Genomic DNA, 21,702 nt, shown 5'->3' with positions numbered 1-21,702 from the left:
GGGTTAAGGCCTCTTTCACACTTGCGTCAGTACGGGTCCGTCGCTATTCGTCGGGCCGACGTACCGACGCCACTTTGTGAAATTTGTGCCCCGACGTGGGCAGCGGATGCAGTTTTTCAACGCATCTGCTGCCCATTCTGAAGTCCGGGGAGGATGGGGTGGAGTTTCGGCTGCGCATGCGCGGTAGAAAATGGCGGACGCAACTGACAAAAAAACATTCACTTGAACGTTTTTTCGTGCCGACGGTCCGCCAAAACACGAGGGATCCGTTGCACGACGGACGCACAGTGTGGCCATCCATCGCTAATACAAGTCTATGAGTAAAAAACGCATCCTGCGAGCACATTTGCAAGATGCGTTTTTAGCAAGGCGTTGTTTTGGGAAAAAAACGGAAGTGTGAAAGTAGCCTTAGAAACATCGGCCTTTCTATTATATATCTATGGATATATCTATCTATAGATATATTTATAGATAGATATATCTATAGATACATAGATGTATCTATCCATATATCTGGCTGCTTTCACACATCATGTTTTGAAAAAAACGGATCTGGCGGGAAAAAAACGGATCCGGCGAGAAAAACGCATCTGGCGGAAAAAACGGATCCGTTTTTTTCAAAACTCACCGGATTGTGCCTGACGGCAAAAACCTGATGTGTGAGAGCAGCCAGATATAAGGATAGATACATCTATGTATCTATAGATATATCTATCTATAAATATACTAGATGGTGGCCCGATTCTAACGCATCGGGTATTCTAGAATATGTATGTATGTATATAGCAGCCACGTAGTATATGGAAGCCATGTAGTATATACTGTAGCAGACAAATACTAAGTGGCCTGTGCTATATACTATGAGACTGCTATATACATACATACATACATATTGTAGAATACCCGATGCGTTAATACAGGCCACGCAATATATAACAGTGGCCACGCAGTATATTACACAGCCCACGCAGTATATAGCAGCCATGCAGTATATAACACAGGCGATGTACTATATAAAACCAACTTCTCCACCATTACAGAAGATCGACTCTCCACTCTACTCTCAAGATCACATCTCACCACCTGTGCACTTGACCTGATCCCGTCCCACTTCATCCCAAACCTCACCACAGTCTTCATCCCAACCCTAACCCATCTCTTCAACCTATCACTAACAACTGGTGTTTTCCCCTCAAGCTTTAAACATGCCTCCATCACACCTATCCTCAAAAAGCCATCTCTTGACCCATCCTCTATATCTAGCTATCGCCCTATATCGCTTCTTCCCTATACCTCCAAGCTACTGGAACAAAACGTCTACCTTGAGCTCTCCTCCCATCTCTCTTCTTGCTCCCTCTTTGACCGCTTACAATCTGGCTTCCGGTCACACCACTCCACTGAAACTGCCCTTACTAAGGTCACCAATGACCTCTTAACCGCGACCTGTCGGCTGCCTTTGACACAGTGGACCATTCCCTATTATTACAGACCCTCTCATCCCTTGGCATCACAGACTTGGCCCTATCCTGGATCTCATCATACCTAACAGACCGGACATTCAGCGTCTCCCACTGACACACCACCTCGTCACCTCGCCCCCCTATCTGTCGGAGTCCCACAAGGTTCTGCTCTTCTCATTTTACACCTTTGGCCTGGGACAGCTCATAGAATCTCATGGCTTTCAGTATTATCTCTATGCTGATGACACAGATCTACATCTCTGGGCCAGATATCACCTCCCTACTAACCAGAATTCCTCAATGTCTGTCCACTATTTCATCCTTCTTCTCCGCTAGAAACTTAACATGGACAAAACAGAATTCATCATCTTTCCCCCATGTCACGTGACCCCCCCAACGAACCGATCCATTACAGTAAATGTCTTCCCACTCTCCCCAGTCCCACAAGCTCGCTGCCTCGGGGTAATCCTTGATGCTGATCTCTCCTTCAAACCACATATCCAAACCCTTTCCACTTCCTGCCGACTTCAACTCAAAAATATTTCACGAATCCGTTGATTCCTCAACCAAGAATCTGCAAAAACCCTAGTCCATGCCCTCATCATCTCTCGCCTTGACTACTGCAACCTCATGCTCTGTGGCCTCCCCTCTAACACTCTCGCACCCCTCCAATCTATTCTAAATTCTGCTGCCCGACTAATCCACCTGTCCCCCTGCTATTCCCCAGCTTCTCCCCTCTGTCAATCCCTTGACTGGCTCCCCATTACCCAGAGACTCCAGTACAAAACCCTAACCATGACATACAAAGCCATCCACAACCTGTCTCCTCCATACATCTGTGACCTCGTCTCCCGGTACTTTCCTGCACGCAACCTCCGATCCTCACAAGATCTCCTTCTCTATTCCCCTCTTATCTCCTCTTCCCACAATCGCATACAAGATTTCTCTCGCGCATCACTCCTACTCTGGAACTCTCTACCACAACATATCAGACTCTCACCTACCATCGAAACCTTCAAAAAGAGCCTGAAGACCCACCTCTTCCGACAAGCCTATAACCTGCAGTAACCACCGATTGACCAAACCGCTGCATGACCTGCTCTACCCTCGCCTACTGTATTCTCACCCATCCCTTGTAGATTGTGAGCCTTCGCGGGCAGGGTCCTCTCTCCTCCTGTACCAGTTATGACTTGTATTGTTTAAGATTATTGTACTTGTTTTTATGTATACCCCTCCTTACATGTAAAGCGCCATGGAATAAATGGCGCTATAACAATAAATAATATAACACTGGCCACGTAATATATAGCACAGCCCACGCAGTACATAACACTGGCCACATAGTATCTAACACTGGCCAGGTAGTATATAGCAGCCACGCGGTATATAACACAGCCCACGCAGTATATAACACTGGTCACGTAATATATAGCACAGCCCATGCAGTATAGAACACTGGCCACGTAATATATAGCACAGCCCTCGCAGTATCTAACACTGGCCAGGTAGTATATAGCAGCCACGCGGTATATAACACAGCTCACGCAGTATATAGCAGTGTGGGCACCATATCCCTGTTAAAAAATAAAAAAAAATAGTTCTATACTCGCCCGCCTGGATCCAATCCAGCAAAGCTCTGGCGATAAGCACGGTTGCCGCCATCTTCCGTTCCCAGGATGCATTGCGAAATTACCCAGATGACTTAGCCGTCTCGCGAGACCGCTAAGTCTTCTGGGTAATTCCGCAATGCATCTCTGGGCAGCCGCGCGAGGCTCTGCTGACTACGGAAGGTGAGAATAGCAGGTTTTTTGTTTTTTTGCATAGGCAGCATCAATAGTAAAAAGTTGGGGACACACAGGGTTAATAGCAGTGGTAACGTAGTGCGTTACCCGTGGCATTACGCGGTCCGTTACCGCTGGCATTAACCCTGTGTGAGCGGGCTGGGCGTGACCAATCAGCGAAGCGGGATTTAAATCCTGCGCCGATGTCGGCTGGGCGCAACCAATCAGTGAAGCGGGATTCAGATCCCGCGCCAATGTCGCTGACTTGTCGCACCGGCTGGGCGCGAGCAATCAGCGAAGCGGGATTTAAATTCCGCGCCAATGTCACTGATTGGTTGCGCAGTGCCTTGCGGTCTCGCGAGATGATGACGTAGTGGTCTCGCGAGATTGCCACGTCATCATCTCGTGAGATCGCAATGCATGGAGCGAGCAGCGGGAAAGGCCTGTTGTGGATCCGAGGGGCCGACGGACGGTGAGTATATAACGATTTTTTTTTTATTATTTTTAACATTAGATATTTTTACTATTGATACTGCATAGGCTGCATCAATAGTAAAAAAGTTGGTCACACAGGGTTAATAGCAGCGTTAACTGAGTGCGTTACACCGCGGCATAACGCGGTGTAACGCAGCCATTAACCCTGTGTGAGGGCTGACTGCGGGGAGGAAGGAGCGGCCATTTTGCGGCCGGACTGTGCCCGTCGCTGATTGGTCGTGGGCGTTTTGCCACGACCAATCAGCAACTTGGATTTCCATGACAGACAGAGGCCGCGACCAATGAATATCTGAGACACAGACGGAAGTGACCCTTACACAAATATATAGTTGATTATATTAAATAGTAAATACAGTGCCTACAAGTAGTATTCAACCCCCTGCAGATTTAGCAGGTTTAATAAGATGCAAATAAGTTAGAGCCTTCAAACAAGAGCAGGATTTATTAACAGATGCATAAATCTTACAAACCAAAAAGTTTTGTTGCTCAGTTAAATTTTTATAAATTTTAAACATAAAAGTGTGGGTCAATTATTATTCAACCCCTAGGTTTAATATTTTGTGGAATAACCTTTGTTTGCAATTACAGCTAATTATCGTCTTTTATAAGACCTGATCAGGCCGGCACAGGTCTCTGGAGTTATCTTGGCCCACTCCTCCATGCAGATCTTCTCCAAGTTATCTAGGTTCTTTGGGTGTCTCATGTGGACTTTAATCTTGAGCTCCTTCCACAAGTTTTCAATTGGGTTAAGGTCAGGAGACTGACTAGGCCACTGCAACACCTTGATTTTTTGCCTCTTGAACCAGGCCTTGGTTTTCTTGGCTGTGTGCTTTGGGTCGTTGTCTTGTTGGAAGATGAAATGACGACCCATCTTAAGATCCTTGATGGAGGAGCGGAGGTTCTTGGCCAAAATCTCCAGGTAGGCCGTGCTATCCATCTTCCCATGGATGCAGACCAGATGGCCAGGCTCCTTGGCTGAGAAACAGCCCCACAGCATGATGCTGCCACCACCATGCTTGACTGTAGGGATGGTATTCTTGGGGTCGTATGCAGTGCCATCCAGTCTCCAAACGTCACGTGTGTGGTTGGCACCAAAGATCTCGATCTTGGTCTCATCAGACCAGAGAACCTTGAACCAGTCAGTCTCAGAGTCCTCCAAGTGATCATGAGCAAACTGTAGACGAGCCTTGACATGACGCTTTGAAAGTAAAGGTACGTTACGGGCTTGTCTGGAACAGAGACCATTGTGGTGGAGTACGTTACTTATGGTATTGACTGAAACCAATGTCCCCACTGCCACGAGATCTTCCCGGAGCTCCTTCCTTGTTGTCCTTGGGTTAGCCTTGGGTTACTCTTCGGACAAGCCTGGCCTCGGCACGGGAGGAAACTTACAAAGGCTGTCCAGGCCGTGGAAGGCTAACAGTAGTTACATAAGCCTTCCACTTCCGGATGATGCTCCCAACAGTGGAGACAGGTAGGCCCAACTTCTTGGAAAGGGTTTTGTACCCCTTGCCAGCCTTGTGACCCTCCACGATCTTGTCTCTGATGGCCTTGGAATGCTCCTTTGTCTTTCCCATGTTGACCATGTATGAGTGCTGTTCACAAGTTTGGGGAGGGTCTTAAATAGTCAGAAAAGGCTGGAAAAAGAGATAATTAATCCAAACATGTGAAGCTCATTGTTCTTTGTGCCTGAACTACTTCTTAATACTTTAGGGAAACCAAACAGAATTCTGGTGGGTTGAGGGGTTGAATAATAAATGACCCTCTGAAAAGACTTTTCACAATTTAAAAAAAAAAAATAAACAAAGAAATAACATTCTTTTTTGCTGCAGTGCGTTTCACACTTCCAGGCTGATCTACAGTCCAAATGTCACAATGCCAAGTTAATTCCAAATGTGTAAACCTGCTAAATCTGCAGGGGGTTGAATACTACTTGTAGGCACTGTATATCTATAGATAGATATATCCGTAGATATATAATAGAAAGGCCGATGTTTCTAAGGATACTTTCACACTTGCGTTTTTAGCAATCCGTTGCAATCCGTCGTTTAGGGAAAAAAAACGGATCCTGCAAATGTGCTCGCAGGATGCGTTTTTTACCCATAGACTTGTATTAGCAACGGATGGCCACACGTCGCTTCCGTCGTGCAACGGATCCGTCGTGTTTTGGCGGACCGTTGGCACGAAAAAACATTCAAGTGGACGTTTTTTTGTCTGTCGCGTCCGCCATTTTCTACCGCGCATGCACAGCCGAAACTCCGTCCCCTCCTCCCCGGACTTCAGAATGGGCGGCAGCAGATGCGTTGAAAAACTGCATCCGCTGCCCACGTCGGGGCACAAATTTCACAATGTGCGTCGGTACTTAGGCCCGACTCATAGCGACGGACCCATAGCGACGCAAGGGTGAAAGAGGCCTTAATGAGCGTTGAATTTAAAAAAGAAAAAAAAAACGGGTTGGGTCCCATGCAATTTTCTGCGCCAGAGGGGAAAAGCTGACGGCCGGGGGCCAATATTTGTAGCCTGCTATGAATATCAGCCCGCAGCTGTCTGCGTAGCCTTTACTGGCTATTAAAATAGGGGGACCCCCCCTCCCCCCAAAAAAAAAAAAAAAAAGACGTGGGGTCCCCCTATGTTTCATAGCCAGAAAGGATACGCAGGCAGCTGATATTCATTGCTTCATAGCCTAGAGAGGGGCCACGGATATGCCCCCCCCCCCCCCGGCTACAAATACCAGTCAGCAGCCGCCCCAGAAATGGCGTGTAGTGGTGGGATATAAGGTAATAAGGGGTTAGTGTCACCTTGCTATTGTAAGGTGACATTAAGCCGGGTTAATAACGGAGAGGCGTCAATAAGACGCTTATCCATTATTAATCCAATAGTAATAAAGGGTTAATAAAACACACACACATTAGGAAAAAAAGTATTTTAATAATCTTCATTTAACCATACTTGCCATACTTCAGCTCGTGCAAAAAATGTAAAAAAATAAACCGTATACTACCTGTCTGCCATAGTCCAATTAATAACGAGTGTCCCACGACGATCTCCCTATAGAACAGTGACATCGGGTGATGTCACTGCTCTATAGGACCCTCAGTGACACACTGACAGGAGACAATGGATCCTGCAGTGCATCACTGAAGTTACTATAGTTCAAAGTCTCACTTTATGGCAATTGCTGCGTGGGAAAATTTCTCACACAGCAATGCCAAAAGTGAGACTAGGGACTATTTTTTTACAGCGGTGAAGGAATACAGTGCGGAAGGATACCTTCCTTCTGTCATTTTGTTCCTGGAGCCTCTGGAGAGCGGTCGCATCAGCTGATGCTGCTGTTCTCCACGGGAGATCGTCGTGGGACACTCGTGGATTTCTGCGGATCAGGTATGTTTAATGTACTGTATGTATTGTATGTAATGTATGAATGTATTGTATGTAGTATGTATGTAGTATTTTTTTTACTTTATTTTTTTTTTTTTACATTCAACACATTAGCCGGATGATGGGACTACTACTGTCCCATTATTGGCTAATGTGTCAATCACTGTCACTGTAGCAGGCATCGTCCGATGGGACTTGCAGTCCCATCGGACGATGCTTGCACACTTTCACAGACCCCCGGCAGCCCGCACAGACCCCCGGCAGGCACTCACAGACCCCCGGCAGCCCGCACAGACCCCCGACAGGCACGCACAGACCCCCGGCAGCCCGCACAGACCCCCGGCAGGCCCGCACAGACCCCCCACGGTCACGCACAGACCCCGCACACACACACACACACAGTCTCCGCCCACGCACCGCCCACACTCCATTATAGTGCATCATTGTACTATGGGAACTTACGATTCCGGTATCAGATATCGCAAAAGTATCGGAATTCCGATACAGCGAATATTGGCCGATACCTGATATTTGCAGTATCGGAATGCTCAACACTATTCTTTACATAATTATCCATATCCATTTTCTGCCCTTTGTAGACAACATGAGCAAATGAACCCAGTGACTGACTGACTGCAGAGACGATGTGCGTGGTTAATGTGATATTACCACTGCTCCCATAACAAATCATCTGAGTATCATTGAAGATGCATTGCCGACCTAGAATAAATTAAACCAGTTGTGCTACTTCTCCCTAACGTGGGTGCGCCAATGGCATAAAGAAAGCTTACAGTGGAGAACCTCTTAACTGCAATTCAGCTGTCAGCTGACTCATGCTCTCCAAATTGTGGGCAGCATGAATCAGATGATGAGTTGCTGTTGTCATGTATGTTTTGCTCTGAATTGCTGCACCATTTCAAAGAAGTGAAAATATGAAAAGTCGTCATGGAACTAGGAATTTCGGATGACTATTCCAATGCAGGTTACTGGCCTTCAGTGCTGGCCAGTGCAGGGATCTGTCAATTATGGGGAGCAGGGCTAATAATCCAAGACTCTTAAGGTATCGTCACACTGAACGATATTGTTAACGATATCGTTGCTTTTTGTGACGTAGCAACGATATCGTTAACGAAATCGTTATGTGTGACAGCGACCCTGCTGGGAGATCGTTGGTCGCTGGGGAAAGTCCAGCACTTTATTTTGTCGCTGGATCTCCCGCTGACATCGCTGAATCGGCGTGTGTGACGCCGATTCAGCGATGTCGTCACTGGTAACCAGGGTAAACATCGGATTACTAAGCGCAGGGCCGCACTTAGTAACCCGATGTTTACCCTGGTTACCGTTGTAAATGTAAAAAAACAAACACTACATACTTACATTCCCGGTGTCTGGTCATGTACCTCGCCTTCAGCTTCCAGCACTGAGTGAGCGCCGGCCGTAAAGTACAGCGGTGACGTCACCGCTGTGCTTTGCTTTACGGCTGGCCGGCGCTCACCAGTCAGTGCGGGAAGCTGAAGGCGAGGGACATGACCAGACATCGGGAATGTAAGTATGTAGTGTTTGTTTTTTTACATTTACAACGGTAACCAGGGTAAACATCGGGTTACTAAGCGCGGCCCTGCGCTTAGTAACCCGATGTTTACCCTGGTTACCCGGGGACTTCAGGATCGTTGGTCGCTGGAGAGCTGTCTGTGTGACAGCTCTCCAGCGACCAAACAGCGACGCTGCAGCGATCGACATTGTTGTCGGTATCGCTGCAGCGTCGCTTAGTGTGACGGTACCTTTAATCCCTGTCTGGAGTAAAATTTACACATCTAAGATAATGCAGCCAGACTCTGGTTCATGTTGCCCTTTGTATGTGCTTGAATCGGCTTTACATTCTGCAATATGAGATTAAAGCTGAATCTCTTTAGTGTAAAAGATGCTAGGATGTGGGGAATGCACAAGTAAAAAAAAAATATTAGCCGATATGCATTGTTTAACCCCTTAGCGACTGCCGATACGCCTATTAACTGCGGCCGCTAAGGGTACTTAAACCACAGCGCCGTTAATTAACGGCGCTGTGGAAAAAGTGAATAGCGTCCCCCAGAGTCGGATTTTCTCCGGGGTCTCGGCTGCCGGGGGTAGCCGAGACCCCAGAGAACATGATTTGGGGGGTTTTTTACCCACCCCGCATTTGCGATCGCCGGTAATTAACTAGGGGTAGGGCTAGGGTTAGGGCTAGGGCTAAATTTAGGATTAGGGTTGGGGCTAAATTTAGGGTTAGGCTTCTTTCACACTTACGTCGGTACGGGGCCGTCGCAATGCGTCGGCCCGACATACCGACGCACGTTGTGAAAATTGTGCACAACGTGGGCAGCGGATGTAGTTTTTCAACGCATCCGCTGCCCAATCTATGTCCTGGGGAAGAGGGGGCGGAGTTACGGCCACACATGCGCGGTCAGAAATGGCGGATGCGGCGTACAAAAAAAAGTTTCATTGGACTTTTTTTGTGCCGACGGTCCGCCAAAACACAACTGATCCAGTGCACCACGGACGCGACGTGTGGCCATCTGTCACGATCCGTCGGCAATACAAGTCTATGGGCAAAAAAACGCATCCTGCGGGCACATTTGCAGGATCCATTTCTTGTCCAAAACGACGGATTGCGACGGATGCCAAACGATGCAAGTGTGAAAGTAGCCTTAGGGCTAGGGTTAGGGTTGGGGCTAAAGTTAGGGCTAGGGTTGGGGCTAAAGTTAGGGTTAGAGTTGGGATTAGGGTTAGGGTTTGGATTAGGGTTGGTATTAGGGTTAGGGTTGGCATTAGGGTTACGCTTGGGATTAGGGTTAAGGTTAGGGTTGTGATTAGGGGTGTATTGGGATTAGGGTTAGGTTTGAGGTTAGGGTTGAGATTAGGATTAGGGGTGTGTTGGATTTAGGGTTTTGATTAGGGTTATGGTTAGGGTTGACATTAGGGTTGTTTTGGGGTAAGGGTTGTGATTATGGTTAGGGTTAGTGATTAGGATTATAGATCAGGTTGGGATTAGGGTTAGGGGTGTGTTGGAGTTGGGTTGGAGCAAGAATTGGGGGTTTTTCACTGTTTAGGTACATCAGGGGGTCTCCAAACACGACAGCCAATTTTGCGCTCAAAAAGTCAAATGGTGCTCCCTCCCTTCTGAGCTCTGCCGTGCGCCCAAACAGTGGGTTACCCCCACATATGGGGCATCAGCGTACTCGGGATAAATTGGACAACAACTTCTGGGGTCCAATTTCTCGTTACCCTTGTGAAAATAAAAACTTGGGGGCTACAAAATCTTTTTTGTGGAAATTTTTTTATTTTTTATTTTTTAATGACTCTGCATTATAAACTTTTGTGAAGCACTTGGGCATTCAAAGTTCTCACCACACATCTAGTCTAGTTTCCAGAACGGGGTCACTTGTGGGGGTTTACTACTGTTTAGGTACATCAGGGGCTCTGCAAACGCAACATAACGCCCACAGACCATTCTATCAAAGTCTGCATTCCAAAACGGCGCTCCTTCCCTTCCGAGCTCTGCCGTGCGCCCAAACAGTGGTTTACCCCCACATATGGTGCATCAGCGTACTTGGGATAAATTGGACAACAACTATTGCAGTCCAATTTCTCCTGTTACCTTTGTGAAAATAAAAACTTGGGGGCTACAATATCTTTTTTGTGAAAAAAAAAAAAAATTATTTTCACGACTCTGCATTCTAAACTTCTGTGAAGCACTTGGGCATTCAAAGTTCTCACCACACATCTAGATAAGTTCCTTGGGGGTCTAGTTTCCAAAATGGGGTCACTTGTGGGGGATTACTACTGTTTAGGTACATCAGGGGCTCTGCAATCGCAACATAATGCCCACACACCATTCTATCAAAGTCTGCATTCCAAAATGGCGCTCCTTCCTTCCCAGCTCTGCCGTGCGCCTAAACAGTGGTTTACCCCCACATATGGGGTGCCAGCATACTCAGGACAAATTGGACAACAACTTTTGGGGTCCAATTTTTCTTGTTACCCTTGTGAAAATAAAAACTTGGGGGCTAAAAAATATTTTTTGTGGAAAAAAAATATATTTTTTATTTTCACAACTCTGCATTATAAACTTCTGTGAAGCACTTGGGCATTCAAAGTTCTCACCACACATCTAGATAAGTTCCATGGGGGGTCTAGTTTCCAAAATGGGGTCACTTGTGGGGGATTTCTACTGTTTAGGCACATCAGGGGCTCTCCAAACGCGACATGGCGTCCGATCTTAATTCCAGCCAATTCTACATTGAAAAAGTAAAACGGCACTCTTTCTCTTCCAAGCTCTGCGGTGCGCCCAACAGTGGTCTACCCCCACATATTGGGTATCGACGTACTCAGGAGAAATTGCACAACAACTTTATTGGTCTAATTTCTCCTGTTACCCTTGTGAAAATAAAAATTTGTGGGCGAAAAGATCATTTTTGTGTAAACAAAAGCGATTTTTTATTTTCACGGCTCTACGTTATAAACTTCTGTGAAGCACTTGGGGGTTCAAAGTGCTCACCACATATCTAGATAAGTTCCTTAAGGGGTCTAGTTTCCAAAATGGTGTCACTTGTGGGGAGTTTCCACTGTTTAGGCACATCAGGGGCTCTCTAAACGTGACATGGCATCCGATCTCAATTCCAGCCAATTCTGCATTGAAATAGTCAAACGGTGCTCCTTCACTTCTAAGTTCTGTGTTGCGTCCAACAAGTGGTTTACCCCCACATGTGGGGTATTGGCGTATTCAGGAGAAATTGCATAACAAAATTTATGGTTACATTTCTGTTTTTACACATGTAAAAATAAAAAAAAATGGTTCTGAATTAAGATGTTTGCAAAAAAAAGTTAAATGTTCATTTTTTCCTTCCACATTGTTTCAGTTCCTGTAAAGCACGTAAAGGGTTAATAAACTTCTTGAATGTGGTTTTGAGAACCTTGAGGGGTGTAGTTTTTAGAATGGTGTCACACTTCATTATTGTCTATCATATAGACCCCTCAAAATGACTTCAAATGTGATGTGGTCCCTAAAAAAGAATGGTGTTGTAAAAATGAGAAATTGCTGATCAACTTTGAACCCTTATAACTTCCTAACAAAAAAAAAATTTGTTTCCAAAATTGTGCTGATGTAAAGTAGACATGTGGGAAATGTTATTTATTAACTATTTTTTGTGACATATCTCTCTGATTTAAGGGCATAAAAATACAAAGTTTGAAAATTGGAAAATTTTAAAAATTTTCGCCATATTTCCGTTTTTTTCATAAATAATCGCAAGTAATATCGAAGAAATGTTACCACTAACATGAAGTACAATATGTCACGAAAAAACAATCTCAGAATCAGCGGGATCCGTTGAAGCGTTCCAGAGTTATAACCTCATAAAGTGACAGTGGTCAGAATTGTAAAAATTGGCTCGGTCATTAAGTACCAAATTGGCTCTGTCACTAAGGGGTTAAAAAAAAAACCCTTAATTTAGGGTAAAATAATAATAATAGTAATTTTTATTAATATAGCACCAACATATTCCGGCGCGCTTCACAAATTATAGAGGGGACTTGTACAGACAATAGATATTACAACATACCAGAAATCACAGTTCAAAATAGATACCAAGAGGAATGAGGGCCCTGCTCGCAAGCTTACAAACTATGAGGAAAAGGGGAGACGAGAGGTGGATGGTAACAATTGCTTTAGTTAGTTGGACCAGCCATAGTGTAAGGCTCAGGTGTTCATGTAAAGCTGCATGAACCAGTTCACTGCCTAAGTATGTAGCAGTATAGACACAGAGGGCTAATACTGCATAAAGTGTATGAGAACATGATGCGAGGAACCCAATTATGTTTTTTTTTTGTTTCTTTTGTGTTTTTTTGAATGGGCCACACAGGGATAGTTAGGTTAATGCGTTGAGGCGGTAGGCCAATCTGAACAAATGAACTTTACATAATTTATGATTTACAAAACTTAATCTGTTGCTCAAATTTAGGTTGAAAGCCTTACTGCAGCACGAAGTGCATCTAGAGCTGGCACTGAACCTTCTGACGCTATTCGTGTAGTGAATGCTGTTCTAACTCAGATAGATCAAATAAAAAGGTATGTGTTTTGTACTCTTTGAAACCCTGCTGCAAGCTGTGATTAAGGACCGCAAAGGTCAGAATGTGTTGCCTTGTCTTTTTATTGTTTCCCTCTATTTCTCATGGAGTCCTGCTGTGTGAATTGTTCCTGATTTTATTTTTATTGTAATAAAAACTTTTTTTATGGATGAAGTGAGTACTGGTCTTTTCATGGAATTCCTGTAGAAAGGACCTCTGTCTTCTAATGATGGGTCATTCTTTAGTCGCCAGCTATCTGATCTCACATAATCTGTAGTGTATGTGAAACTTCTCCAGCTGGTCTTATCAATGCATATGTCAGAGCTCTGTTGTCTGATTACCCTGGACCAACGGTTCCTTCCCTGTCCCTATGGCTATGACCGCTCCCCAGATTACTTATGATGGTGAAGATGCGGGGCAACGTACCTTGCTGAACTCCTAAATCAGCCCTATATCTGTCCTCTCCCCCACCCAGGGAAGTGGGGAGTAAAAGTTTGTGTATACACAAGCCACAATAACAAGGGAGGAAAATAACCATCATATAAATATGCACTCATAGACATCCAAGAACACAGGAGAAAAGGAAGGAAAACCATATGGTTAATGAGGATTTGCACACAGCCAAAGCACCAAATAGTCACAGATCAACACTCCAATTGCCTCTACCAACAACCGCCACCTCCACTTCACACCAGGCAGTATAAGACTAACACTGGCAATCCAGATAATATAATATTGGCACCCCCCAGCATGACAGTGGTGCAGTCGCCCACGGCAACCAGTCTCATATACGGACTGTCTTGATTCTCTGCTGCGATCCGGATGATACCATTTGTTTTCCATTTGTGAGTACGTTGGACATTAAAGACTCTTTGTTTTGAACTTGGTCCTGTGGTCACTGCCTGTCTGTCACACTGTACCAACCCCACTGCATTACCTTATATGGTTTGCACACATGTCATAAGGAATTTTGGTCCACTCCTCTTTGCAGATCATCTCAAAATCATTAAGATTGGCAACTCGGAGCTTCAACTCCTTTCATAAGTTTTCTATGGGATTAAGGTCTGGAGACTGGCTAGGCCACTCCACAACCTTAATGTGCTTCTTTTTGAGCCACTCCTTTGTTGCCTTGGCTGTATGTTTTGGGTCATTGTCTTGCTGGAAGACCCATCCACAGCCCATTTTTAATGTCCTGGCCGAGGGAAGGAGGTTGTCACTCAGGATTTTACGGTACATGTCTCCATCCATTCTCCCATTGATGCGGTGAAGTAGTCCTGTGCCCTTAGCAGAGAAACACCCCCAAAACCTAATGTTTCCCCCCATGCTTGCAGTGGGGATGGTGGTCTTTGGGTCATAGGCAGCATGGTGCCCCAGATCGATGTCGATTGACAGTCATTTTATATTTTTTCCATTTTCTTACTATTGCATCAACAGTTGTCTCCTTCGCACCAAATGTCTTACGTATGGTTTTGTAGCCCATTCCAGCTTTGTGCAGATCTATGATCTTGTCCCTGACATCCTTATAAAGCTCTTTGGTCTTGCCCATGTTGTAGAGGTTAGAGTCTGAGTCTGTGGACAGGAGTCTTTTATAAAGGTTACTATGTAAGACAGCTGTCTTTAATGCAGGTAATAAGTTGATTAGGAGTGTCTAACTGGTCTGTAGGAGCCAGAACTCTTAATGGTTGGTGGGGAATAAAATACTTATTTCTCACTGCAAAATTCAAGTGAATTGATATAATTTATACAATGTGTTTTTTTTTTTTTTATTTTGAATATTCTATCTCTCAATGTTAAAATGACCTACCCTTAAAATTATAAACTGTTCATGTCTGTCAGTGGGCAAACTTACCAAATCAGCAAGGGATCAAAGACTTATTCACCCCACTTGTATGTGTACTTATGTATTTATGTATGTATACATATATGTGCGTGTATATATAATATATATATACACTGCTCAAAAAAATAAAGGGAACACTTAAACAGAATATAACTCCAAGTTATCAAACGTCTGTGATATCAAACTGTCCACTTAGGAAGCAACACTGATTGACAATCAATTTCACATGCTTTTGTGCAAATGGAATAGATAACACATGGAAATTATTGGAAATTATCAAGTCACGCTCAATAAAGGAGTGGTTCTGAAGGTGGGGACCACAGACCACATCTCAGTACCACTGCTTTCTGTCTGATGTTTTGGTCACTTTTGAATGTTGGTTGTGCATTCACACTCGTAGTAGCATGAGACGGATTCTACAACCCATACAAGTGTCTCAGGTAGTGCAGCTCATCCAGGATGGCACATCAATGCGAGCTGTGGCAAGAAGGTTTTCTGTGTCTGTCAGCGTAGTGTCCAGAGGCTGGAGGCGCTACCAGGAGACATGGAGGGGGCCGTAGGAGGGCAACAACTCAGCAGCAGGACCACTACCTCAGCCTTTGTGCAAGGAGGAGCACTGCGAGAGCCCTGCAAAATGACCTCCAGCAGGCTGCAAATGTGCAGGTGTCTGCATAAACGGTTAGAAACTGACTCCATGAGGATGGTCTGAGTGCCCGATATCCACAGATGGGGTTGTACTCACAGCCCAACACTGTGCAGGACGCTTGGCATTTGTCACAGAGCACCAGTATTGGCAAATTCGCCACTGACGCCCTGTGCTCTTCACACATGAAAGCAAGTTCAACTGCGTACATGTGACAGGCGCCACAGAGTTTGGAGACGCCGTGGAGAGCGATCTGCTGCCTGCAACATCCTTCAGCTTGACTGGTTTAGCAGTGGGTCAGTAATGATGTGGGGTGGCATTTCTTTGGAGGTCCGCACAGCCCTCCATGTGCTCGCCAGATGTAGCCTGACTGCCATTAGGTACCGAGATGAGATCCTCAGACCCCTTGTGAGACCATATGCTGGTGCAGTTGACCCTGGGATCCTCCTAATGCAGGACAGTGCCAGACCTCATGTGGCTGGAGTGTGTCAGCAGTTCCTGCAAGATGAAGGCATTGAAGCTATGGATTGGCCTACCCATTCCCCAGACCTGAATCCGAGTGAACACTTCTGGGACATCATGTCTCGCACCATCCACCAACGTCACGTTGCACCACAGACTGTCCATGAGTTGGCGGATGCTTTAGTCCATGTCTGGGAGGAGATCAGTCAGGAGACCAACCGCCGCCTCATCAGGAGCATGCCCAGGTGTGGTAGGGAGGTCATACAGGCACGTGGAGGCCACACACTTTACTGATCATAATTTCCTTGTCTTGAGGCATTTCCACTGATGCTGGATCAGCCGGTAACTTCATTTTCCACTTTGATTTTGAGCATCATTCCAACTCCAGACCTCCATGGGATATTAGTTGTGATTAATGTTGATAATCTTTAGGTTTTACTGTTCTCAACACATTCCACTATGTAATGAATAAAGATTTACAAATGGAATGAATATATATAATCGAGTATAAGCGCCAGGATTTTCAGCCCATTTATTTGGGCTTAAAGTCCCCCTCTCGGCTTATACTCGAGTCATACCCAGGTGTCGGCAGGGGGGAGCGGGTGCTGTCTAATAATACTCACCTGTTCCTTGCGCGGTCCCTGCAGGTCACTGGTTCTCCCTGCGCCTCAGCTTCTTCCTGTACTGAGCGATCACATGGTACCGCTCATTACTGTCATGAATATGCAGCTCCACCTTCCATAGGGGTGGAGCCGCATATTCATTACTGTAATGAGCCACACCATGTGACCGCTCAATACAGGAAGAAGCTGGGGCGACGGGGAACCAGGGACTGCACCGCGCCAGGAGCAGGTGAGTGTAATGGGGAGGGGGAGCGCTGTGCGATATTCACCTCTCCTCGTTCCAGCCGCCGCTCCGTCTTTAGCGTCTTCTGCAGTGACGCTCAGGTCAGAGGGCACGGTGACGTGGTTAGTGCGCGCCCTCTGTCTGAACGTCAGTGCAGAAGACGCTGAAGACGGAACGGCGGCCGGAGAGCGAAAAGGTGAATATTTAAAGTGCCGGGGGGCCTGTGCGACGAGAGGTGAGTATGGAATTTTATTTTTTTTTTATCGCAGCAACAGCAAATGGGGCAAGTGTCTGTATGGAGCATCTTATGGGACCATATTCATCGTTTGTGCAGGATTATGTGGGGCAAATATCTTAATGGAGCATCTTATGGGGCCATAATTAACGTTTGTGCAGCACTATATGGGGCAATTATCCTTATGGAGCATCTTATAGGGCCATAATCAACATTTGTGCTGTATTATATTGGGCAAATGTGTCTATGGAGCATCTTATGGGGCCATTATCCTTTATGCCGGTTTATATGGGGCATACTTTAATATTGTGCATCTTATGGGGCCCATCATGAACTGTATGGAGCATTATATGGGGCTCCTGATTCAATATGGATATTCAAAAACACTTAACCTACTGATGTCTCAATTTTACTTTTATTGGTATCTATTTTTACTTTTGAAATTTACCGGTAGCTGCTGCATTTTCCACCCTAGGCTTATACTCGAGTCATTAAGTTTTCCCAGTTTTATTGTGGCAAAATTAGGGGGGTCGGCTTATACTCGAGTATATACGGTGTGTGTATATATATGTATATGTGTGTGTGTATGTATGTATGTATATATATATATATTATACAGTACAGATCAAAAGTTTGGACACACCTTCTCATTAAAAGATTTTTCTGTATTTTCATATTTTGAAAATTGTAAATTCACACTGAAGGCATCAAAACTATGAATTAACACATGTGGAATTATATAATTAGCAAAAAAGTGTGAAACTGAAAATGTCTTATAGTCTAGGTTCTTCAAAGTAGCTGTTGGGGATTTATTCAAAATTGAAGCACATGAACCAGCATGGCTACCACAGCATCTTGCAGCAGCATGCTATTTCATCCGGTTTGCGTTTAGTTGGACCAAAATTTATTTTTCAACAGGACAATGACCCCAAACACACCTCCAGGCTGTGTAAGGGCTATTTGACCAAGAAGGAGAGTGATGGGGTGCTGTGCCAGATGACCTGGCCTCCAGTCACCAGACCTTAACCCAATCAAGATGGTTTGATGTGAGCTGGATCGCATAGTGAAGGTAAAAGGGCCATCATGTGCTAAGCATCTCTGGGAACTCCTTCAAGATTGTTTGAAGACCATTCCCAGTGACTACCTCTTGAAGCTCATCAAGAGAATGCCAAGAGTGTGCAAAGCAGTCATCAAAGCAAAAGGTGGTTACTTTTAAGAACCTAGAATATAAGACATATTTTCAGTTGTTTTACACTTTTTGGTTAAGTATATAATTCAACATATGTTAATTCATAGTTTTGATGCCTTCAGTGTGAATGTACAAAAAAATCTTTAAATGAAGTGTCCAAACAAGTAGGGGGTTACTGTGTCGGGGGTTACTGTGCCGGGGCGGTCCGTGACCGCTCCTGTCACATAGTGCCGGATGTCAGCTGCGATAGGCAGCTGACACCCGGCCGCGATCGGCCGCACTCCCCCCGTGAGCACGGCAGATCGCGTATGACGTACTATCCCGTCGGTGGTCATATGGGCCCACCCCACCTCGACGGGATAGTACGTCATATGTCAGAAAGGGGTTAATCTTCAACTTGCTTAACTGTTCACAATAACAGTAATTTTGACCAGGGGTGCCCAAACTTTTACATGTCACTGTATAACGCCAACATATTCCGCATCACATTACAATAGCCTCCACACAAAACTCACAAAAATTGTCATAAACTTGTGGCCGAGAGAAAATTATTATATCTCTCCCAATATCTTTGCCCAAATCTCTGGGACAACATAGGATACTCCCCAATATATATAGAACAAAAAAAAGAGTATATAAATCCCAATACACATATTTAAAAATATACGTTTTTATTAGTCAATAATGCTATGAAAAAGTTACATCAGTAACACAAATACATATATTACAGGATAAAGTGAGGAGGAAACAGATGGTAGCTGATACAAGGTCAATAATATAAGGACTCATGTGACAAATGTCACAGTCCCCCATAGTTTAATCATTAATTAAAGTGCCACAGTGCAAGAAAAAACAGGTCAAATATTACCATATATAAATGCCAAGCAGCTTACCCATCGTGTATGGATGTCTCTCCTAGTTCCACACGCAGCCCCCCTGATGCACGTTTCGCGGTCTGCTTTTTCAAAAGGGGTCTGTTTGTTGATCGCTCTCTCAAGAGATAAAATAGGGCACATACCGGAAATGTAATCAGGCACACCGGCGCACAGACGCCCAGGATCAGGCTCCATTGTACCCGGCGGTCGTCAGGGCAGCACACACATAGGGCGGAAATCCGCCAGGTGACGTCACAGATTATGCGTGTGCAGCACCTATTGATAACCGCCCAGGAAGTCAGGAGTAGAGGATCAAGGGCGCGTGCGCGTACTGCCTAAAGCCCTCCCACCGGAGACAATGAAAGCCGCCATTTTGTAAGTGATATTAAACAAGTAAAAAGAGGGGGCCGCTGTATATTACAACAAGAAGTGCACCTAGATTTCTCTAGGTGGGAACAGGAGATAGGTGCAGTAAAAACTAAAAAACTACAAAGGGATCATTCTGATTATCAGGACAACAAAGTGTACCGGTGGAGAAATAATAATAAAAGGGTACGTCTTCCACCTCAGTCCAGATCCGGCTCCATTTAATCATTAACCTCTATTGATGAATCAAGTGTGGCATCTGACCAATCGAGGAATAAGCAGACAGAAAGATACATGGGGGACTGTGACATTTGTTACATGAGTCCTTATATTATTGACCTTGTATCAGCAGCCCCAGGGATGTAATAAATTGCTTTCCTGTTTCGCCGCTACCATCTGTTTCCTCCTCACTTTATCCTGTAATATATGTATTTGTGTTACTGATGTAACTTTTTCATAGCATTATTGACTAATAAAAACGTATATTTTTAAATATGTGTATTGGGATTTATATACTCCGTTTTTTTGTTCTATACATTACAATAGCACCTTATTTTCTCTCCACTTGGCGCGAAGCGTGTTCCCTGCTAGGCAGTCAGCTGGCAAAACTTATTATGGCACCACTGAGGTGTTGCCTCAGGTATGCCATGCGGGCTATCTTCACTTGTGTGGCTCCTCTGGTAACTTCTGCAAGCAGAGCTCATCTCTCTTACTACATGTCGCAGGGTACATGTACCGATCTGGTTTGTGGGCGGTCAATGCGTTCTGGAGGGGATTATGAATGCATGCTCGATCGGGTAATCTTTGTAAACAGAGTTATCAGTGTAAAACGCTTGGGGAATATCCTCTGTGCATTAGTCTATGCCCCCACTAAGCCTCTTTTAGTGGTGGCTACTAGCACCCAGTATTCTGTCATTTCCCTTTTTGGCTGTGTGGAGAGAAGCCAAACTACTACTCCGGTCCCTTCATCGGGCATAGACAAATCGCAGAGAGACAGAACAGTCTGGGAATATAAATTGATGATGACCTTTGACATTCAGTGCAGGAATGAATGTGTCGCATGGATTTATGTCTTTTTACATCAATTAAGGAATTTGTTCCTCAGACCGTGTGGGGTCATCATAACATAGAACCAGACCCCAATTAGAGGACAATAAAACATTCACACTTCTTATCTATGAACTGTTCCAATATTTATGGACATAACTGTTTATCACTCACGTAATGGTAGTTCTGCTTCACGTCACCTGTCTTATCTTTGGCATTTTTCTATGCTGTGTTGTGCATAAATATGTGATTATTCAGAATATCTATTAGTCTATTCCTGATGAAGGGACCTGAGTAGTCTCGAAAGCTTGCAATTTGTTACCATCTTCTCAGTTAGCCATTAAAAGGTATCAACCACTGAGGATTCTCAATTCTAAATATTTTTCTATCCACTGACTAATACGGTACCAAGATATATATCTTTCCTGGAGAGAAGCAGACAGTTTTTAAACTCTCTACTGGGCAAAATGGGTTCTCTGATTTAGCAAAAGATTTGTACTTTTCATGTATTTTTCTATGTTATTTTAGGTTCAGAAGGCAATAGAAAATGAAATTGAGCGTTTGTTTTATTCCATGGACTTGTAATAAAGTTTAGGTAGATCACACTATGTGCTGGCAGAAGCCACAGTGGAAATAGTTTAATAAACTTTAAATGCTTCTCTGCTCTCAGGTTTCACTGGGCTAAGCCAATGTAGATGGAGTGAGCCACTGAGCCCAATGGCCCGCTGCCACAGTCATAACTGCAGTCGGGGAGTAAACTGCTTAGATAAGCTTCTGTTTTACAGTATGTGCTCTACCTGCACTTTTTTTCTTTAGCCCATATATTTGTTTTGTAGAATTTCATGCAATAACTCTGTGAAAGAAATATATATGTACACTCTAAACAATATAACTTAAGCTGTTTCACTTAAAAGAACCTGTCATCAGGTCAAGTGGCCAGTTTTTGCTCTTATTTTATTCTCCCCTGGGTATTCAGTGTTACT

At 44.7% G+C, this 21,702-nt stretch overlaps 1 protein-coding gene across 2 annotated transcripts in view; it reads left to right on the top strand.

The window, feature by feature from the left end:
• TRIP13 (thyroid hormone receptor interactor 13) overlaps positions 1-21,702 on the top strand; it is a 215,378-nt gene that overhangs the window by 173,739 nt on the left and 19,937 nt on the right. For both annotated transcript variants that reach the window (XR_011314029.1, XM_069730461.1), the window contains exon 10: positions 13,111-13,217. Coding sequence is in view for 1 of the 2 variants with exons in the window: in XM_069730461.1 (XP_069586562.1) it covers positions 13,111-13,217 (107 nt within the window). In the remaining variant the exon portion in view is untranslated. The remainder of the gene's footprint in view (positions 1-13,110; positions 13,218-21,702) is intronic.

The sequence above is a fragment of the Ranitomeya imitator genome, chromosome 6 (genome assembly GCF_032444005.1).
Source record: "Ranitomeya imitator isolate aRanImi1 chromosome 6, aRanImi1.pri, whole genome shotgun sequence".
NCBI classification, from domain to species: domain Eukaryota; kingdom Metazoa; phylum Chordata; class Amphibia; order Anura; family Dendrobatidae; genus Ranitomeya; species Ranitomeya imitator.
This window is presented reverse-complemented; position numbering and strand designations above follow the sequence as displayed.